The sequence below is a fragment of the Corythoichthys intestinalis genome, chromosome 4, assembly GCF_030265065.1.
Source record: "Corythoichthys intestinalis isolate RoL2023-P3 chromosome 4, ASM3026506v1, whole genome shotgun sequence".
Taxonomy (NCBI): Eukaryota; Metazoa; Chordata; class Actinopteri; order Syngnathiformes; family Syngnathidae; genus Corythoichthys; species Corythoichthys intestinalis.
Window position 1 is genome coordinate 43,554,411 of NC_080398.1, and position 22,252 is coordinate 43,576,662.

General features: G+C 39.3%; 1 protein-coding gene across 3 annotated transcripts in view; it reads right to left on the reverse strand.

Moving 5' to 3' along the window:
* The window catches only part of esrp1 (epithelial splicing regulatory protein 1), a 29,007-nt gene extending 11,681 nt beyond the window's left edge, over positions 1-17,326 (reverse strand). The window contains exons 1-12 of one of the 3 annotated variants that reach the window (XM_057835459.1): positions 16,930-17,326; positions 14,192-14,350; positions 13,987-14,103; positions 13,426-13,534; positions 12,978-13,121; positions 12,343-12,397; positions 12,154-12,261; positions 11,940-12,072; positions 11,790-11,832; positions 7,282-7,601; positions 4,948-5,172; positions 663-915 (exon numbers count right to left, since the gene is read on the reverse strand). In XM_057835459.1, coding sequence (XP_057691442.1) covers positions 663-915; positions 4,948-5,172; positions 7,282-7,601; positions 11,790-11,832; positions 11,940-12,072; positions 12,154-12,261; positions 12,343-12,397; positions 12,978-13,121; positions 13,426-13,534; positions 13,987-14,103; positions 14,192-14,350; positions 16,930-17,061 — 1,798 coding nt within the window. In that variant the 5' untranslated portion in view covers positions 17,062-17,326. Of the gene's footprint in view, positions 1-662; positions 916-4,947; positions 5,173-7,281; positions 7,602-11,789; positions 11,833-11,939; positions 12,073-12,153; positions 12,265-12,342; positions 12,398-12,977; positions 13,122-13,425; positions 13,535-13,986; positions 14,104-14,191; positions 14,351-16,929 lie in introns of all 3 variants that reach the window. The other 2 variants (XM_057835460.1, XM_057835458.1) reach the window with 2 other exon arrangements.
* Between the last annotated feature and the right edge of the window lie 4,926 nt (positions 17,327-22,252).

Below are 22,252 nucleotides of genomic sequence, written 5' to 3' on the forward strand. Positions count from 1 at the left end.
ACAATTTGGCATTTATTGCCAGTCATAAAAGGTAAGACCCGTCCTAACATGACCTCGATTCTGTCTACAGTTTGCCTTGTGTCCTGTTCACTGGTGTGATCATTAACACATCAATAATCAGTGTTTGGAAAAGTGGGAGTGACAAAAAGTTCATTTCTGATGTTAAGCCCCACCCACCTTTCCTGAATTACCGACCAAAAGCAAAATAGGTGTGCCACTTTACTCCACAACCAAGACTAACTGGTAAAACTGGAGACTTTTGACAAGCCCTTAGCCATATTTTAACCCCTTCTGCTTTTATAGTTCCAGTATCAACCATTGATAAGTGTCAAATGTGAAAGTAAGGGGAACAAACATGCTTAATATGAGCTGCAAGGTGAATTCAGATTAGAAATGTGTTGCGTCCAAACTGAAAGAGTAACATCAATGCATGCAAACTAGTGAATTAACCATACTAATTTATTAAGAGGCACCGCACACACGCACACAGCTCTTTAACATACGTATACACACTCACGCACACACAAAGGTGGGAATCTCCTGGTAAAACCAGTACATCCTGTCCACACTAGATTGGAGAAAACCAAGCAACCCTGCCCCCACGGCAGGAACCCACCTACCCCTGCAGGCCCGAAGCACCCCCAGCTCCCAGCAGCACTTACGTCTGGACTTACATGGCGGCGGGCTGAGCCCTGTCCCACTCCTGTTCCGGCTGTGTGTGTGTGTGTGCATGTGTGAGAGCGAGCCTCCCATTAGCACTAGGCCCATCTCCTCGGCGCTGCAGGGGAACACCTCCACGTAGCGGCTGTTGGGCCCGTGCTGACAGGACATCACATGCTTGTGGAGTTGCTGGGAGGCCGAAAGTGCTCGCTCTGCTGATGTCATCTGGATAAAGCAGTCGCCTGATGGACGACCCTGAAAATCCACGCAGGCGTTAATAAATCTCCAGATCATGTTAACTGTCCATTCGTTGAAGTTTTCCAATTGGTATTCAGCTCTGCGCTGTCAACGCGAATAAAACCAGTCATGCCGAACACACCAAAATAATGTGGCACAAGCAATATTTTTTCTTTTGAGAGATAACTACCGTAATTTATTTTTCAGATAATTTTCGTAAGTAATTTTCGGACTATAAGGCTCACCTGACTATAAGCCGCCACCCACCAAATTTGACACGAAAACAGCATTTGTTCATCGATAAGCAGCACGTGACTATAACGCCACAGATGTCCTCACTGTATTATGGGATATTTAGAACAAAAGATATTAACTGGGAACACTTTATTTGACAGCAGCGTCATAAGACTGTCATAAGACCGCAATTATGGCATGACACTGTCATGAGCATTAATGAATGATAATTACAGCTGTCATTCAGTGCCATCCGGCCGGACATACAGTGGGGCAAATAAGTATTTAATCAACCACCAATTGTGCAAGTTCTCCTACTTGAAAAGATTGGAGAGGCCTGTAATTGTCAACATGGGTAAACCTCAACCATGAGAGACAGAATGTGGGGGGGAAAAAACAGAAAATCACTTTGTTTGATTTTTAAAGAATTTATTTCCAAATTAGAGTGGAAAATAAGTATTTGGTCACCTACAAACAAGCAAGATTTCTGGCTGTCAAAGAGGTCTAACTTCTAACGAGGTCTAACGAGGCTCCACTTGTTACCTGTATTAATGGCACCTGTCCATAACCTCAGTCAGTCACACTCCAAACTCCACTATGGCCAAGACCAAAGAGCTGTCGAAGGACACCAGAGACAAAATTGTAGACCTGCACCAGCCTTGGAAGACTGAATCTGCAATAGGTAAAACGCTTGGTGTAAAGAAATCATCTGTGGGAACAATTATTAGAAAATGGAAGACATACAAGACTACTGATAATCTCCCTCGATCTGGGGCTCCATGCAAGATCTCACCCCATGGCGTCAAAATGATAACAAGAACGGTGAGCAAAAATCCCAGAACCATACGGAGGGACCAAGTGAATGACCTACAGAGAGCTGAGACCACAGTAACAAAGGCTACTATCAGTAACACAATGCACCACCAGGGACTCAAATCCTGCACTGCCAGACGTGTCCCCTTGCTGAAGAAAGTACACGTCCAGTCCCGTCTGCGGTTCGCTAGAGAGCATTTGGATGATCCGGAAGAGGACTGGGAGAATGTGTTATGGTCAGATGAAACCAAAATAGAAGTTTTTGGTAGAAACACAGGTTCGTGTTTGGAAGAGAAAAAATACTGAATTGCATCCGAAGAACACCATACCCACTGTGAAGCATGGGGGTGGAAACATCATGCTTTGGGGCTGTTTTTCTGCAAAGGGACCAGGACGACTGATCTGTGTAAAGGAAAGAATGGATGGGGCCATGTATCGAGAGATTTTGAGTGAGAATCTCCTTCCATCAAGCAAGGGCATTGAAGATGAGACGTGATTGGGTCTTTCAGCATGACAATGATCCCAAACACACAGCCAGGGCAACAAAGGAGTGCCTTCGTAAGAAGCATTTCAAGGTCCTGGAGTGGCCTAGCCAGTCTCCAGATCTCAACCCCATAAAAAATCTGTGGAGGGAGTTGAAAGTCCGTGTTGCCCAACGACAGCCCCAAAACATCACTGCTCTAGAGGAGATTTGCATGGAGGAATGGAACAAAATACCAGCAACAGCGTGTGAAAAGCTTGTGAAGAGTTACAGAAAACGTTTGGCCTCCGTTATTGCCAACAAAGGGTACATTACAAAGTATTGAGATGAACTTTTGGTATGGACCAAATACTTATTTTCCACCATGATGTGCAAATAAATTCTTTAAAAATCAAACAATGTGATTTTCTGTTTTTTTCCCCACATTCTGTCTCTCATGGTTGAGGTTTACGCATGTTGACAATTACATGCCTCTCTAATATTTTCAATTGGGAGAACTTGCACAATTAGTGGTTGACTAAATACTTATTTGCCCCACTGTATAAGGATTTAGTGACAAAATTTGCTGGATGACACTTAAGGACATCTGTCATAAGCATTCATTAATGCCCATGAGAGTGTCATATCATAATTATTAGTCTTATGACAGTCTTATGACGCCGCTGTCAGATAAAGTGATACCTATTAACTCAAATAAATCAACAAATAAACGGCACTGGACTATAAGCCGCGGATTCAAAATGAGGGGGAAAAGTACGGGCTTACAGCCCGAAAATGACGAAAATTGGTGTGGTTTATATACTGGCTTGCTGAGTAGAAGGACTTTTACAGGACAGTAGACCTAAATTATATTGCGCGTTACGTTTTAGACCGCAACATTGAAAGAGAATGTGAAAAATATGTTTGTATATATATTTTACCACATGCATAAATGTTAGGGGTACACCGATACATCGATCTGGATCAGATTGTGGCACACTTGGTAATATCGGCAGATATCGGATTGTTTTCCAAAAATTAATATCATATTCGCATGAAATTGGTGATTTACATCCCTAGCTTTACCTTCCGGATCAATACATCAAGTGTACATCATTATTCGTTCTTTCTATGGGTGAAATCTTAATTATTGGGTTAAATATGAAGTCAATGAATTAAAATACACCTTTTTAAATTTTCCGTAAACATACAGTACTTCAAGACCAAAAAATTGCAAGTGTAAAATGTATAAAAATACTGCATTGAAGTGTTTCTGTCTTTTAAAGGGACAAACAACACCTACTATAAAATAACTTTATTTGAAAGACACTTGCTGTAAGTATTTAAGTATGCAAATGTTGAATTTCCTGGACCTCTAATAATGGAGAAAATATTTTTTTAACCCTAAAAAATAATACTGCCAACTAAGGCTGCATCAACTCATCGATTAAAATAGATTAATAAATTTGTTGCCAACGAATTTGATTATCGATTTACGCCGGTAGCCATGAGCAGTCCCGTTTGGGTCCAAGTTTTAGAAAGTAAAGTTGTCTCATTTCGTTTTATAAAGAAACCACACACATAAACCCATTCATGTAACAGCTTAAGAGCACACCAACTCTCATTCAAACTGTGAATTGTCATACAAGAGAGTGTGCTTTGAAATTGGATTTGGAAAATTGGATTTGGAATGTATTTGTGAACAACTGTTTGATAAAGAAAACTCATTCATTACAGTCTGCCGCCTTCTTATTCGATTTTGTTGCTTAGTTTGTTTAAAGAAAATAAAAGAGTCATTGACAAAATTTATAAGCACTTTGCCCACTAAAAAATGGTCAATCAGCAGCACTTTTTTTATTTGAATGAACAGGAATTTTGTCTGATTTGTGTATTGAGAAATTCTTACATTTTATACACAAAACCTTTAATAAAAACTTTTTTAAAAAAGTTTTATGTACTTAAAACAGTACAGTTGTAGACTACAGTTAAGTCAGGAAGCTGTAATAAAATATTTTTGAAGGAAATAGTCATCCATTTTGTTTTCATTGTTACTTGGAAATTGCCTCAAATAACTTCAAGTTAAATGTCACTTTTTTCAATTACCTTACAATTTATCAGATTAATAGTTTAACTAATTGTTCGATTAATTAGTTATAAAAATAATCGTTAGTTGCAGTCCTACTGCCTACAAGCACAGCCATTACGCGATGTCAATTATATCCACACACATACCGCACACTGATTGACTCGAACACAGGTGAAGGGGATGTCACGGGGAAGGGCGGGCAATCCGTCACACTTGCATTCAATTGGCTAAAATAGTACCGGCATTGATAAAATATCTGCCCCCGCTTCGACTAGCTATGTCGTGAAAATACTGTTTATTTACATTTTTCTCTACTATTACACAACAGAAAAAAATATAATTCTGGTGTTTTTTTTTTGTTTTGTTTTTTTCCCCCAATCAATTAAACAAGATTATTTCCACTGAGATGCACATGATAAAAGTAATGTCTCCCCCTTTAAGGGGCGGGGCAACGCACCTGCTGATTGAGGACCATATGCACGCCATGCGGTCGGACGTCGTGGGTGAAGTCACCCAGGAAGGTGAGGATGTCCTCAATGCTCGCAGAGTAGGGCAAGCCTCGCAGTCTTAAGCAGTCTCTCACGATGATGGGAGGGGGAAGGAGAGACACTGTGGGCAAAACTGATAGCAAAGGGGCGGGGGCCACAGAGATCAGGGGGGCAGACGAGTACCGGTTTAACACCTAAAACACAGAAGAACAACATTTGACTGAGAATTCCATAGTGGCACCTTGCCATTCTATTGTCATTTTGAACATCCCTGTTTTGAGAGAGCGACCATACTCGCTGTTGTCGCCTCATTCGGTGTTATTCACATACATATGTTTTTTATCGGTATTCCACATTCACAGTATATTGCACAGGGCACATATTACTGGAATTCATTAAATCAGAGGTGCCCAAACCTGTCCTCAAGGGCCTCTGTGGATCCTGGTTTTTGTTCCTACCGATCGAGCACAGACCATTTAACCAATGAGGTGTCCGCTAAAACAAGCAACACCTAACTACAATCAACTGATTACACTTTTAAGAGACCATATTGGTGCAAAGGTGTCGTCCTGTTTTGTTGGAAATAAATCCACCACCGACTGCGGCGTGATGTGGAATAGTTTGAGGACCTTAAATGTTCAAGGACTTGCTGCATTATTTTTCACATTTGTTGTCATTGCAGAATAATGATTATCTTACTAATATTCATTTTCGACTGCATGAAGATTCTACATCTCTTGTCAAACAATTGTTGTTGTATCACAACAACACAACTTTGTATTTCTTAATAACTGCATTATTTGTCTGTATATCACAGTTACTGCACTACTTGTCACCTTATATTGTTGGAAGATTCTCCGCATCACTTGCACAGGTGTCATTACTCAGCACCTTGGCACTACTGCACATGGCTAAATGGATCTCTGTACTAATGCGTTATCATACTATAGTTTACCGGAATCTCTCTGTCTGTTCAGCTTTATTCGGAGACAATGTATCACACTGTTGTCAACCCTAACAGTTTGATGCACATTGGCCAAAGGAAGCACAAGTTTATAATTCTTTTCGTATCTTTTTGTCCAACACATGGCCTCAAAATCATTAAATATATGATAGAAATTAGACATTAGATGTTAGATATTTGATATCAACCAGCAGGTATCACTATCACCACGGAAAACAACCGGTCCCCTTTGACTGAAAATATGACGTCATGTTTTGAATGTGCGATTGGTACAGAAATATATGGCCCCAGATTAATCAAAATCAGTAAAAATATGATGGTTTGCTTGGCAAAATCTACAGAGCAGCTATGCTACATGCATTTTGCAGGGAATAGGCAACCCTACCAGACGCATCCACGGGTCATCTTTTCTAATTTACAGATATCTGGACTGTAAACACTTTTTGTGTCTGTCCGTACAACTGCGGCTGAAGGGGACATAAAATACAACTGAGTTCATATGTTTTAACGACTAAAATTCTGTAAGTAAAAAAATTGCAAATAACAACTTTGTACATAAAGTGTGAAAGTAAAATACAAGAAAGCCCCCCATCCCCTCCAAAAAAGCTCAACAATAATATTTCTTTTCTCAGACAGTTAGCGATTAAAAAAAAAAAAAATCTCCCTGGCACAATTGTCAAAACATGTTAATTTTGTCTAGTTCCAGTGTTCTAGAACTATAAATGATACAAAACCACCATAAAAACAACAACCAAAAATGGTAACCACATAAGGATCTAAATCTGATGAGGTTAATCATGATACGTGCCCTGCTGATTTGGTGTAAAATGTTTGAGTCATTTTTCCATGTCAATAACAAAAAAAGCCAATCCAAACAACACCTCTAACATACAATGTAAGACTATTTTATCACAATTTTTTTTTTTGTCTTTTTTTTTAATGGGGTGAGTTGGGTAGTCTTGTCTTAGCAAGGTGTTCGCTCACTGCAAACAGGAACTTTCCTTGCACTTCCAAGGGGGACCAATAAAAGTGTAATCTTGTAGGAAAAACTGTCTTTGTGGATATGGGTAAATGCAGTGAGTATGCAACTAAGTGCGCTTGTCTTCATTTGGTGGGCAATGATGAGAAGAAAAAATGAACTGAGGACAAAGGAAGAGGTATTACAGTAGTTTGGAAATGTAAACACACCTGACTTTGCTGTGTATGTCCCACCCTTAAGTCCTATTTTCGTAGTTTTAGTGAATAATTGAGGAGGGGGTAAAATGTCACACCCCCACACAAACAGGTCAGTCTGCCCTTTGAGCAAAACTGAAAGACAACTAAGTGACATTTAAAGTACCTGCTGGACTTCTGCTGCCGTGCTCTTGAATAACTCGATATACCTCCTCCCGAGGATCTCCTTGTGTTTCCTGAGTGCACACTGGGCATGTTCATCGCAGGCGAATAAAACAAAGGCGTCGCCGGTGGGTCGACCGTCAGGGTAGCGGACAAACAAGATGCCATCCTTTCCCCCGCTGACCGGACACGTATCTTTGAGTCCGTCCTCCGGTGAGAAAAAGGCAAGGACTTGCTCGTGCGTGGCCGTGAAAGGAAGACCCCGCATTCTAACAATGATCTGGTCCTCACGGGATAGGAATGTGGCTACTTCATTGGATGTACCTGCCACAGAAACAGGGACAGGCTTAAAAAAAAATAAAATAAAATAAAAATAAAACAACAGCAGATAAAATCTTAATATTTTAAACTAGGGATGTCCCGATCCAGGTTTTTGCTCTTCCGATCCGATACCGATATTGTTTTGCACTTCCGATCCGATACTGGCCGATATCGATACCGACCTATCTGAGCATGTGTTAAAGTTTAAAGTTATTTAGCCTCCTTACTTAGTTGTCAGACTCATGTTGAAAAAGGTTTTAGTACTCTTGATAACAACTAGCCAGCTGAATTAGGTGAGTTTGAATAACACACAACGGTTGGTAACAAGAAACTGACCTGTTTATTCAGTGACAAACACAAAACATTATAAATAACAAACAGAAATGGCATAGTCAGTCAGTAAAACGTGCAAATAATATTGTAAACTGTTTTAAAAAAGCAAAACACACAGACAACCTCAGTGGAAAATCCCACAAAACCCCCAAGCTATCAGATGCTTTTAATGTTTCGTGCATTAGTTACAATAACTGTATAAAAAGCCTCTCAGATTTAAATAAACGACTATTGCAGTATCCAGTTAACATTTTAAGATAGTAAATAAAATACTCAAGTCCCCATTCTGTATCAGCAGCTTTAAACTACATTCAATTCATTTAATTTTGCGAATCAACTGTTAAAGTTGTTAAAATTGCTCCCGTTATTCCATAATTTCCCTTCTGTCTACATTCGACATGTGAAAGTTTTAAAACTGTTTTGAAGATGGATTCAAGTCAAGATTTTGCCGATTTAGGAGTATTTTAGATAAAAAGTTAATTAGGTTCGCTTGGAAGGTTCACAACAGCCTACAAGGGAAGTCTTCTGCTTTAAGATGGTGGCTGTTTACTAACGCATCTGGTTTTCAATACTTCAATGTTGCTAACGCAGTCCAGTCTGTCGTGTAGCATCTAGTTCTATATACATATGATATCTATTATCTCCAGTAAAACGACGTTGACGTAGTTTGTAACGGCTGTCAGCAGCAGTCAGGTATTCTTGTGTTTTTTATCCAGCGGCATAAGTTGAGCTAAAGCCGTGAGTTGAGTATTAGCATTACCCGGCTCTATGACAAGCATTATGTTTACTTTCGGGATGCAATGCGGTCAGTTTCTCATTGCGTCCCGAAGACCGCGCTGTGTATTAGTTCCGCTTTACTTGACATATTTCAATAATCGGAATTTGGATGTTTGTGAATCGTTCTCGAATCTTCCACGGCCGAATCGCTCAAGGATGTAATGATGGCTGGGCTTGTTGTACCGTAGTTCTAAGTGTTGGATGGTGAGTCTTTACTCACGTGAGATAATGGCTCATCATCCAGAATGAATTCTTCGGCAATGACTCGTGTTATTCCCTGGGCTTTGGGACTGTCGAGTGCCAGTTTGTCACGCATAGCAAAAGTTTCTGCCAGTGTTAGTTGCGTAGGACCTTTCTTTTTGTCTTTGGTTTTCTTAACATACTCCTCATATTGTTTGTGGTGGTATTTCGCTAAATGCTTGATTAGGTTGGTTGTATTAAAACTTCTTAAAGCTTTACCACTACGCTTGACTTTATTGTGGCATATGTTGCACTCTGCCTCTTCGTCTTTGTCGTCCTTTAAGGTGAAATTATCCCACACAGCTGACATTTTTACCGATAAAGTCTCTCGGTAAATTGGGAGACGGTAATGTAAATGTAGTGTTTTGAAGGTGTGCCGTAAAATGCGGACCAGATTTTAGGGAAACCGAAGCAAAAAACTGGAATGGATTATGTAAATCGGTGCGCTGGAAAACCCGGACCGGATTAAAAAAAAAAAAAAAAAAAAACTGGATCGGAAGTCGGATTAATTTTTCCGTGTTCCGATCCGATACCGATGCACATTTTTTTGCCCATATCGGCGTCCGATCCGATCCAAATATCGGATCGGGACATCTCCATTTTAAACTATTATTGATCATATGATTATATGATCACGGTAAACAAACAAAATCCTGTTTACTGCCCAAGTGGTTTTGGCTCATTAAATGGAGCAGCAAAAATGATGAATTAATAGGAAAGCCTGTCAACAGGAATTTGATTTTATTGACATAATAATAAGCCTGCTGTCATCATTAATCAACAAAAGCTGGCCATTTATTGACAGTCTGATAACACTGATATTGGTAACAGTATTGTGTATTTATAGTGCCATTAACTCTGGCATACTACTGGACTACTTTCTGTATGTTTTTCTTAAATCTATACTGTTGATATTCTCTGGTGTGTGGGTGTATCTATTTTGACTTTAGCATAGGCCTATGAAAATGTCTGGGTATGTGCAGTATTGATAGCAGATCAATTACACAAAAAGTACTGTGTAATTGATCTTTGGGTGTTTTGACAAAAGCATTGAAACAGGCATGTTATTATAACATGGAAACCCTTTAAATTTTGTTGGGGAAAAAAAAAAAAAAGCTGACTGTCTCTTTAATAATACAAATCTTTTATTTGACTCTAATTGTCCACACTGACACTGAAGGTAACCTCAGTTGTATACTATACGACTTTCTTAATATGCTATTTTATAACGCTACTTATAGTCCAGTAGCAAGCATATAAATCCAATATGGATGTAAATATACCGGAATCTCACAGTTTGATATGGTCGCATAAAGGTTGATAGTACAACTGAAGTGGAGAAGCACAGTAATGAAAAACGAAACACCTCTACATCTTGCTGGTTAGCTCCTTCTTGATAGGCTTTAGTTGTTTCTGTGAGTCTTCACAAAAAGTTACATATTAACTTCTTCAAGCTAAATCCATCTGATGTTTACATTTGTATTTGCAAAAGACTATTATTGCTGCTGCCCCTCCCCAGTAGGCATGTGGATGACATCAAGACAAGACCACGACAATATTGAGGTGATATCACGATACTGTGAATATTTTAAAATCCCTACCAAAGCTTATGATGTACTAATACAGTATGAGGCATGTGCCGGTATGATATTCTGACAGTATGATAACCTTAAGCCAAAATATTGTGGTATCATGATATTGCAATTAAAGCTCTAAAATGTGTTATCTGGGTGTATCTGGGTAAAAAAAAAAAAAAGAAAAAAAAATTTAAATAAACTTTTTTTCCATTGAACAGGATTTTTATTTTGATCAAACATGAGCAAATTGGAGCATAAGCAATATGTTAAAATTAATTTAAAAAAAAAAAATAAATAAATTAATGCAGTCCTTAAGGTGGGCCTAAACCCACAGCCACAGCTCAACATTATTACCATCAGAACAAAAAAAAAATATTTTCCATGAAAAGCATGTGTGTATGACTCGTATCACATTTACATTATACACACACTCTCTTCCTCAACACACACAGTTGCCAGAGAGAAAAAAAAACACGTGTTTTACCACCACTAGAAACACCAAAGAGACGGCAGTTAACTCTCTTAGCTGGTTGGAAACATGACGTGTTTACTAACCTTTAATTTTGGATAAATGCCAATCATAGTGGAGGTATTTCCTTCTCGGCAGCCACCCTCCGCAAACATGGTTTACATGTCGGTTGGCCCTCCTCCTCTAAGCTGCGGCCGTTTCTATACTTTTTTTATAGCCGAAGTATTCTCATACCAGCTAAAAAGTTCAGGAGTTTCACCTCCTCCAGCCATTGTGTAGCACAGCTGACTCACTGACACTGAGCAAAAAACGGTGGGGGAGGGTTGAGCCTTACAACTGCAAGTGAGGGATTTCTCCATGCATTTTTGGGACGTAAAAGATAGCTAAAACCTTAGGGATGGTATGAGCAGTTTTGAAACCTTGACGTTTTCATACCACGGTATAGCTTGAAACCGCTAATTGGCATATGCCTATACAGTATGTATTTCTATTCCCCTTTTCTGTTTGTCTGTCTTTTTAAACATTTTTTTTCTGTCTGGCTTCTCAAAAACACAATCACAACAGAAACAACAACAAAGGGATTCTTTTAAACTCCCCTATGGCACTGCAAAACTGGTCCTGCATTGAAAGGCATTCTTATCTACCATTCTACAGGACCATGCAGCTAAACAGGGCAGGTTAAAAAAGTACCCATTTGAAATTTACACTGTGGCGACAGACAACTCATCATTGTGGATATCTAGATGTGTTCTGGATTCACTTACATAATTTTGCATAAGAATTTATAAAGCTCACCTCCTGCTATTTTCAGAAAATCTTCCCCAGTTGCCTTGTAAACCTGCAATGAGAAGGCAGTCCATTATAAAATGATTGCATGAGTGAGTGGTAGGCAGAGTGGTTGGTTTTTCTTTAGGTATGTAGGTCAAGTGGCTTCCGACAGGTTACCTCGATGTATCTGTTGCCCATATGATGTTTATGTCTTTGCAGAGCCAAGTCTCGATGTTCTTCACTGACAAAACGAACAAGGGCCTCACCATTCCTCCTCCCCTGAGCATTAAGGCATAGGGCAGCCCCTCCTCTGTGCAACACAAAGAAATATACAGACAGACGTTTTTACATGTGCTTTAGGGTTTTGACATATTCATGCATACGCACTTACTTGGCAATATTTAGTCCACTGAAAAACTTGGCGATGTCCTGATCTGAGGACTGCCACGGCAATCCTCTGGCTCTGATCACTGTGCTGTCACACACTTTCTCCATTTTGCTGCTGCAAACAAATATTCAAGGTGAAGGAATTGTACTCCAGCGGGGGGAAAAAAAAAAAATTGGGGTAAACATTACTTACCAAGTACCCGACTCAAATTTCTCATTAACTCTTTCCGGGTTTGAGAATGTGTGACCTGCAGTTCAGAAATGTCTTCATTAATCAATGTGATTAAATTGTATAAGGGGGGGGGAAACTTCCTTTACAAAAGGTAATGACACTGCCAGAGAGGTATAAAATTAACAACATTTATTATTGTGATGGTAATTTTTAGATGTGCAGATTCTGAAAATAGTCTAGTTTAGTCTATCAGAAAGTGCTCTATGAATTGCTGAGTTTCCATTACAGTTGTTCTTAAAATAAAACCACTGAAAGCGTTTTTTTTTTTTTTTTTTTCTTTTCAAAAAAGCCTCACAACGCTCATAAAATTTCATCCTATTACTGTGGAGAAGTCATCATTTTACTGTGTACATCATGTCCTATGGCATATCGGGGAAAAATAGCATCTGCAGGTTATTTCTTAGTACTTGCCGATACCGATGATGTCATTTTAGAGCCATACCGGTAACAATACTAGTGTATAAATCATTAATAGTTATTTTTCGTTTGGTACCTGTCTGACAGTGTCAATGAAAATTATACCTAAGTGAGTTTTCATTTTACTGAAACTATCTTCACCTTTTGTTGAAATAAGTACAGTGGTTTGTGGTACTTACATAATGGCTCAGAAAGCAGACTGAGTACTATTTTGGCCATCATCTGGACCTGCTGCACTGCTACTTCTGGGGGCAGCATGGCTGATGGATCCGGTAAACCCATGGAGTCGCACATAGCAGGCTGTTCTACAGGTATGCTTAAAGCTAAACAGGGCGTCAGTCAAGGAACCCAATAATGAGATTGATGTGAGAAAGGAAGAAAGTAAATAAAGGGTTAAAAAGAAGAGACAGGTAGGTAATTGTTTCCTGTTCAAGTGGGTGTGTGTTCGGCTTGCCCTGTTAGTTAAACACACACCTTAACTGGGTGCTCTCAGCAATGTACTGGTCATTTACATTTCAAAACTTCAGTTCATGATGCCAACACCCTGTGGCTTAAATGTGCGTGTGTAATCTTCTAAATGACAAAAGTTGAAGACGTTTTTTAGAGCATGTCACACAGAAAGGATACACTCCACCATGGTGTGTAGATCTAAAGTACTGAGGTCAGAGTCGAAGTGCGTTCTGAACTCTTTACGCAGGTCAAAGAAGGAGTAGAAACAGTCAGGGACCAGGATGTTCTGAAGGAAGAAGATATGATGTAAGCAGGTGTTTCTTTTTATTTCGTTTTCTTTTTAAACTAGTATACGATTCCCACTATTATAGTGGAAGTAGAGCGGGTAATATGGCAGTGCAACAAAGAAGACTATTTGCAAAAACTACAATTTATGTAAAGTTTCAGCAGCAAGCAAACTAAGCGAGAGGACAAACCCAGTTTTTTCTGGCGTCTGGTCTTTTAAGATGTGGGAAAATGTTGGCAGTGACACTAAAATGTGGTATGTGCAAGGGTGTGTTAGAGTAATCAATTCCGCTTAAGGACATCTCCACCGAGCAACTTCAACCAGTAACGCAGCGCTGACATAACAATGCTCTGCAGCAGCGTGCATGTGCCGCAAAAAGGTTGCTCCAGCAAGAAGTGAGCGAGTGAACATCCGCCCTGACTGTGGGGCGTTCACCTACCCAGCCCGCTCACCTTGCTGGCAGCCTCAGGGTGAATCACTTGACGGATGGGGAGCTGCCCGTCGGTACATAAACACACAGACGTGCCCGCACCTGCGCTGTTCACTTCGTTCGTCAGCTGGAGATGGAACTGTGAAGTATTTCGTAAAACAAAAGTCTGGTATGTAAAACAACACCAGTTGACTTTCCCCATGAAATGTCGCAGTAGTAAATATTACCATATTTAATGCAGCCTCCAGGCTTTTTGCTGTAAAGACACAATCTGCTCCGGATGCATTTTCTTCTTCCACGAGCTCCTCCACTACGTCGTCCTCTTTTTTATCATCCGTCAGGTCGCACTCTTCAGGCTTGATCACAAGCTCGTTTACCTTGCCCAACTTCACAACAACAAAACCATGTCAACAAAAAGCATGTCAGAAGTGATAGTACTATAATAATGCAGTTTAACCTTAAATTGGGCACTCATTGGCTGCCCCTGACTCATTTTGACTGGGAGAAGATGGCAGCACATGATCGCTGCCAGTCCTCCCAGTCAAAATGAATTGGACGTTTGGTGCTATCAATGGCATTGAAAAATGAGCATTCACAGCCAGTCCTTCCAGTCTAAAGGAATTGGATGTCTATCATTATCAACGGGAGACAACGGAAAAAAATGTTTTTAGTGTTGTTGTGTTGGAATATTAATCATTTAACATAATGAATAATAATTATTACTTGCGTCCACACATGTGTACATCACATTTGGGTTATGCAGGCCACCTTTGTATAGCAAATGTTAATATTGTGACCTATATGACCAAAAATATGATGCCCACATGAGAGGTGCACGATAATTATCGGTCCGATAACAGGAATTATGACGTCATCCCAATAAATCCGATAACATTATTAATACGCCTAATAATATATAATATTTTTGGCACGGTGTCGGTCGATTGGGATGTGTGCGTTTGTTTCCACTACTGTTTTGCCAGTCCGCAAAGTTTTGTTATCGTTCTAGAGGCCATATTTTTCCCTCACTGAGTGATAAATCTTACTGTGGCAATTAGCAAATGTTTGCATTTTAGTTCTTGAGGGGCCTTTTGGTTATTGATAGGCTTGCTGTCCTATAATTGGCAGGTTAAGAAAGTTGTTTCATGGGCCAAGACCACAAAAGTCTCCTCTCCTGTTGCACCAATTGTTTTATCTACTGACAAAGCACAATACCTGTTTGGTTTATGTTTGTTTTAATTCAGTGCTCATTGTTCAGTGGAACACATCTTCAATTATATTGACTGATTGTAGTTCTTGAGAGGTCTTTTGGTTATTGATAGGCTTGCTGTCCTATAATTGCCGGGTTAAGAAAGTTGTTTCATGGGCCAAGACCACAAAAGTTCCTCTCTTGTTGCACCAAATGTTCTATCTGCTGACAAAGCACAATACTGTTTGGTTTATATTTGTTTTAGTTCAGTGCTCATTGTTCAGGGGAACACATCGTCAATGATATTGACTGATTGATTGTGACAGACTCAAGTTATATTTATTTGAAAAAATAAATATGGACACTTTAAGTCAAAACTGTTTTTGTCTTTGTTTTGTTTATTATAATAATGTTAATGTCATCGTGAAAATTCTGGTTAGGGTTATAAAATTATATATGTATTATCGGTTCTCATATCGATATCGCATTTGAGGAGCAGGAAGTTATCGATATCGGTATCGGTTAAAAAAAAAGGATATCGTGCACCCCTAGCTCACATGTGAATGTCATGTGTTCATTGGCTTAAGCTTTTTTTTTTAATGAGCAAAAATAGTCACTTGCCCTATAAATGGTGAATCAAGTAACTATGTCCTACCCGACAGTACATTATCGAGATGAAAAATGCAAACATATGATAAGTAGTTATCAGTGACGCCTCCAGAAATTTTTCATAGGGGTGGCCAGAAGGGGCCACTTAAAATCTTGGGGTGGCACACCAAATCTAAAAGCCATAATTTCAGGTTTTCATTATATTATTGCAATAAAAAGGTCAGGGGAAAACTATCAGAAAGACTTAAGGACACAGCTACTGATATACTTTGGTGTATTGTGTAATATTTGATGCTAATGATTTAATGTGCATAGTCCATAACTGTCCAGTCAACATTTTGAGTTGCACTCTGCAATTCAGTTTTATTGTGTTATGTATATATTAAGCATAAGGTGTACATTTAACAAAAGAAAATAATTACTGGGGAAAAGCAGGTGCTGGCAGATACAAATGCTACAACAATCTAACGATATACTGGCCAGCGAGGTGGCCAGTGGGGTGGCTAACAAATTTATAGGGGGGGCTGTGGCTGGCGCCACTGGTAGTTATAGCTTTGGAGATTTTCATGGTTATCCGCGAATGTTGACACGGGGCAACTTGGCTTTTCTTGTCTGTTCCCTTCCAACCAACAAGACGAGTCTAGTTGCATCAATTAAACTTTGGCAGGTTTAGTAGTTATGAAGTCATATAGAAGGGGTATAGATAAAATAAAATGTCATTTCATGCTTAAGTCTCCATATCAAAAGATGAAACAATTGTTTTAACATATTAAAATGTATAACGTCACAAATAAATACATGTTATTGCTATAATCTCCCTAATTATTTTTTTAACGTCATTAGTGCAGCCACTTGTAGAAAATATGTCAGACTTGATGTAAAGTAGACAAGGTATGTCTACAAATCTAAGCATGCAAAGCACTGTGTGAGAATTCGCAATGTCAGACTTTAAATGTAAAAATGCAAAGCTTTACGTGATTTTATCGGCTCTTTTACAGTACTATTAGGCAGACGTTCACATAAATATATTTGTACAGAAAACAGAAAACAAACAACATAAGCCCGTGTTAAGCGCCTTTTTTAATTAAAAAAAATGAAATAATTTTTTTTAAAAAATAGAACATAAGAGAAAAGTTACACATTCCCTGAAAGTATAATGTGCATTACCTTTTTGCTGTTGATATCCACCTGCTGCCAGACGAGCCTCGCTAGCTCCTTCTCGTCGGAGCCCAGCAGCTCCCCGCTGGCGCCAGATGTGGCGGCGCACAGCACCACCAGGTAGTCTACCTGCGCCGTCATTCAGGCACAGTCCAAATTCGAAACACTTCAAGGAACTCAAATCCAAGCCAAAGAGGAACGAACACTTTTTTACACCTGGGCGCAAAAGGTGAGCTCCGTGGATCCTTGGGACTTATTCGGCGCGGTTCCAATGAGGTGTTTTTACGTGAAGCCTCCCAAAGCCACCATCGCGGAGCAATGGCCGAACGTCGTTTTTGTAGAGGAGCTGCTACCTGTGGCGAGTCACGTGATCAACCTACCTGCCGCTTCCCTCCTCCAGGTGGTGCGTGTGTGAGTGAGTGCACAGGTTAGGACGTGGCAGAAGTGAGCACAAGACATACTTTAACCCTTTCTAGGGCAGTGACTAATTTTTGGTAATTAAAATTTTTTTTTATACAAGTAAGGCCTGCATCATGACCGAAAATGTGATGTCCACATACAGTGCTGGCCAAAAGTATTGGCACCCCTACAATTCTGTCAGATAATGCTCAATTTTTCCCAGAAAATGATAGCAATTACAAATTTTTGGTAGTAATATCTTCATTTATTTTGCTTGCAATGAAAAAACACAAGAGAATGAAGAGAGAATGAAAAAACTCCAGCCTGGCCAGCCTGGCTTTTTTCATGTCTCTGGGTCAGAAGTGGGTCTTCCTGGGCAGGTGTGAAAGTGGGCGGGAACGGTCAGGAACGCAGTTCTGGTATAGACCCTACCCACGTGACGTCACAACTCCGCTCTCCTGAATGGTACCGCCCAATTGTCCGTCAAAACATAGTGTTAACCTGTTACGGCTACGTACATTCCTCCTATTTACGGCGTGTTTTTCTGCTCCTTAACATTAATAATCAAAATGGTGAAGGCGTGTGTGGCTGTTGGTTGCACTAACAGAGAAGATGGAAGGAGAGACTTGAAGTTTTACCGTATTCCGAGGGATGCAAAGAGGAGAGCGAAATGGACGGCTGCAGTTCGACGTGAAAACTGGGCACCAAAAAATCACCACAGACTATGTAGTAGTCATTTTATATCCAGTAAGATGCATTTAAGATATACTTAGAGGGTTTTGGGCTGACAAATAACCGCAATTAAGATCATTGCTAGGCTAATCGTCGACAACATACACGTATGTATGTTGTGAGAGTGCTATCGCTAAACCATATAAACATAAAAAGCCCTAACTGCATTGACAAATGACATGAAATAAATTAGACTTGACAGTGGATGTTAGCGAGAATAAAAGATTTTGAATTGAAAATTTCGTAACTCACCTTTCCAAGCACAAGATAGATTCCTGCCGAATTTTCGTGGACGAGGACCTGTTTCACCCAACCAGCAACGAAGTATTTATAAGCCTCCAAGCTCTTGAAGTTTTTCAAATTTTCGTGAGAATAGACTGATTTTGTGTGGACAAGATAGTTGTAAATATCAGCGTAGCAGATGTCAGGCAGACAGGGCGAAGACAGTGGGTCGAAAAACATCGATTTGGGCATCAAATATGGATCTGGCGACTGTATAGAACGAAGCTTTTCCACATAACGCCTTTTATGCAACACATCCAGTGAGTTTACGGCATCCGAAAGCACCGGGTCTTCCATGAAATGCATTTTAAATTCCTCGATCAATTGAAACCAATGCTAATACAGAGACAAAATGACGGACAAGGGGGCGGAACCATACAGCGAGCACGTGGTTTTGTGACGTCGGTGGGTAGGGTCTATAAGATTCAGGGCCGGAACGCAGTTCCGGTATAAGATTCAGGCCCAAAACGCAGTTCCGGTATACTGTGCTTTGTCGAGGCTTCGCAGGACGCTCCCTCTGTAAAGTCCTTGGCCGCCTGGGAATCACAGGGGTGGGCAAGAAGAGGGCCATTCAGTCTGCAAGTGAAGCTGCAGAGAAAGCCACAAGGTGGTTGTGGTTGAAGAGGGCAGATCCGTGGGTTGCTACTGGGACACAAGCCAGGACTTGATCCATCCCGGCTGGGTCGCTAGGACGAGGGTGTCTGATGTTGCGAGACCCGAAACACCCAATGAATCCTGGATACATCACTTATGATGTGTCCCAGTGCATCCAGGAGATGTATCTTTCAAGCAAGTGATTCTGAAAATATGACGGCAACTGTCAAAACGCTATGTCAAAAAAAAAAACAAAAAAAAAACTGCCACGCATGCATTTCGTCTCCAAGAAGAAAACAATCTACCAACATCAGATTTACATACACAAGTGTTAACAACAAGCATAATAAAGTGCTTTTGTAGCGTAATCCGTTTCCATCGATATCTATCATTTTTTTTATTCCACGGACGGCATGCAGGTTTCCCCAGCTGCTGCAGTTATCGGGAGTCTGACGATGACGAGTCACGTCAATGTGCAAATGCAATGGATCAAATCTTTAAGAGCAAGGAAAGAGTTGAAGAGGTTTATTTATCATATTTAGTTTTATTTGCTCTGATGCTCTGTTCAGAACATCTTAGCTGTCAATGTGCACTTTGGACTTATATTTGTTCAATTATGTGAGGCTACTTATTCATTTCCTTATGATTTAAAAAATTCAATGTTTGTGCGATCTTCCAAATATAGTCCATTTCACTCTGTGAAATATAAGTCATTTGTACTTATTTTTCTGAATGTATGTTACTTGTATCTTTATTATTAAAAACACAACAAAAGTAAATGTTTACATTATCTTCAATTTTAATATACTGGTACATCCTATGTTCTTAAGTAGTTAAAATTCAGATTTGGCATTTAGTATGTGAGGAAATGAGGGAAAATAAAAATTATGAGATGGAGGTGGTGGTGTTATACTGTAGCTGATGTTATGTGTTATGTTATATGCATGTTATATGGTGTTATGGCTGTTTTTGTTAACTTTTATTTTGCAAATCATTGAAAAAATACAATTTTGAATGAAAATCAGTTTTTATATGTGTTATAGAAATAACTGAAAAAAAAAAAAAAAAAAAAAGAATAAATACAATTTCTGGCTTCGTGGCGACCTTCATGTCGGGGAGTTCCGGCAAGAAATTCTAACCACTTTCACCCCTGTTCCTGGGTATCCTACCATATAGTCCCTTTTCATTCAGATGCTGATGGCTAGTACGGGTTGACACTGTTGTACCCTCGGACTGCAGGACAGCTTGAACTTGTTTGGATGTTAGTCGAGGTTCTTCATCCACCAGGCGCACAATCCTTCGTTGAAATCTCTCGTCAATTTTTCTTTTCCGTCCACATCTAGGGAGTTTAGCCACAGTGCCATGGGCTTTACACTTATTGATGACACTACACGCGGTAGACACAGGAACATTCAGGTCTTTAGAGATGGACTTGTAGCCTTGAGATTGCCCATGCTCCCTCACAGTTTTGCTTCTCAAGTCCTCAGACAGTTCTTTGGTTTTCTTTCTTTTCTCCATGCTAAATGTGGTACACACAAGGACACAGGACAGAGGTTGAGTCAACTTTAATCAATTTTAACTGGCTGCAAGTGTGATTTCGTTATTGCCACCAGGCCCACCACCTGTTATGTGCCACCGGTAAGTAACAGGTGCTGTTAATTACTCGAATTAGAGAAGCATCACATGATTTTTTTAAAGGTTGCCAATGCTTTTGTCCAGCCCATTTTTGGAGTTTTGTGTAAAATGATAATGATTTCATTTTTTCCCCCAATCTCTTTTGTGTTTTTTCATTGCCAGCTCAATAAATGAAGATATTACTACTAAAGCATTTGTAATTGCAATCATTTTCTGGGAGAAAATGAGCATTATCTGACAGAATTGCAGGGGTGCCAATACTCTTGGCCAGCACTGTATGTGGACGCCAGTACAATTGTGTTATTTTTTAAAATTATTAATCATTATTTTTTTTAATATTTATTTTTCATAAATTAATATTATTAAAATATGAATTATTGTTTTTAATCACATTCTGGAGCAAATATGTGATGATTTTGGTGGTCCCTATTTGACATCCAATTTTAGTGTTAGTGTTGCCCACACATATTTTGTGATGGGCAATAAAAATACGTATATAAAGAATTTTAAATAAATGAATGATCCATTTTGGGGGCGGGAGGTGGAAGCCTTGAGTAATTAATTCATTCATTCATTCATATTATGAACTGCTTTATTTCACGAGGCTTGCAGGGATGCCACAGCTAACAACATGCAAGAGGCAGGGTACATCCTAAATTGGTTGGCCATGAGTGATGTAAAATATAAATGAATAATTGTAAATAAAATAAGATTAATTAAAAAAAAAAAGACCTTAAAAATCTAATTAAAACAAATTGTGATTTATTGATAAAAAGAAAGACATACATTCAAATAAGTGTGGCTCGTGTTTTTTCTCTAACAATGTTTTTCTTTGTTTTATAAGTAGCTTGTGACCTCACACAGTTTAACTGTTTGTCTGCCCTTGACTGCAATAGACGTCCAATCCATTTTAACTAGGAGGAGAAGGAAGCGATTGAATGATCATTCGTGCCATCAATGGCAGCCAATGAGTATCCTATAAAGAGTTAATAACCAAACGTAGGCTTATACTTATACTATATGTTTTTTAAATGACTGATTCCTGTTTTATTGTATTATTTGAACGTCATGTTTTTTTCCGACTCAGTCACAAACATTGCATTTGAAAACATTTACGGGAATCGAACATTCCGATTAAATAAAAAACTTTGGAGTTGGACGACTTATTTAAAGTTTAAAGTTTAAGTTAATCTTTCATAGATTAAATAAATTTAAAATTTTGATAAACAGTATGTAAAATACTTATTTAAAAAATATATATTATATACAGGGTGACCCCAAAAAAAGTTTACACTCAGTTGACTGCTTGTTTAAAAGCCATTGAAACATATCTAAATAGGTTGTCATGCTTAAGTGATTCATTAAGGTCACTCAATGCAGCTGGTAATCTCTCATCTCTACAATTCCTGTGCTTCTGCTGAAAATGAAGAAAACTTTAGCTGTACCTGAATTGCTGCGTGCCGGTCTGACACCTACTGAGATTGCAGCAAATCTGAGAATATCCAGATGTGCAGTCTACAAAGTTAAAAAGAAGCTGAAAGATACTGGAACAGCCTCACGAAAACCTGGGTCTGGAAGTGCCCGATCTGTGCGGACCAAAAAGTTGATTGACAAGGTGATATGTGGCCACCCAGAGTCCACATCTCAATCCCCTGGATTATGGCATATGGGCAACTGTGGAGGACAGTGC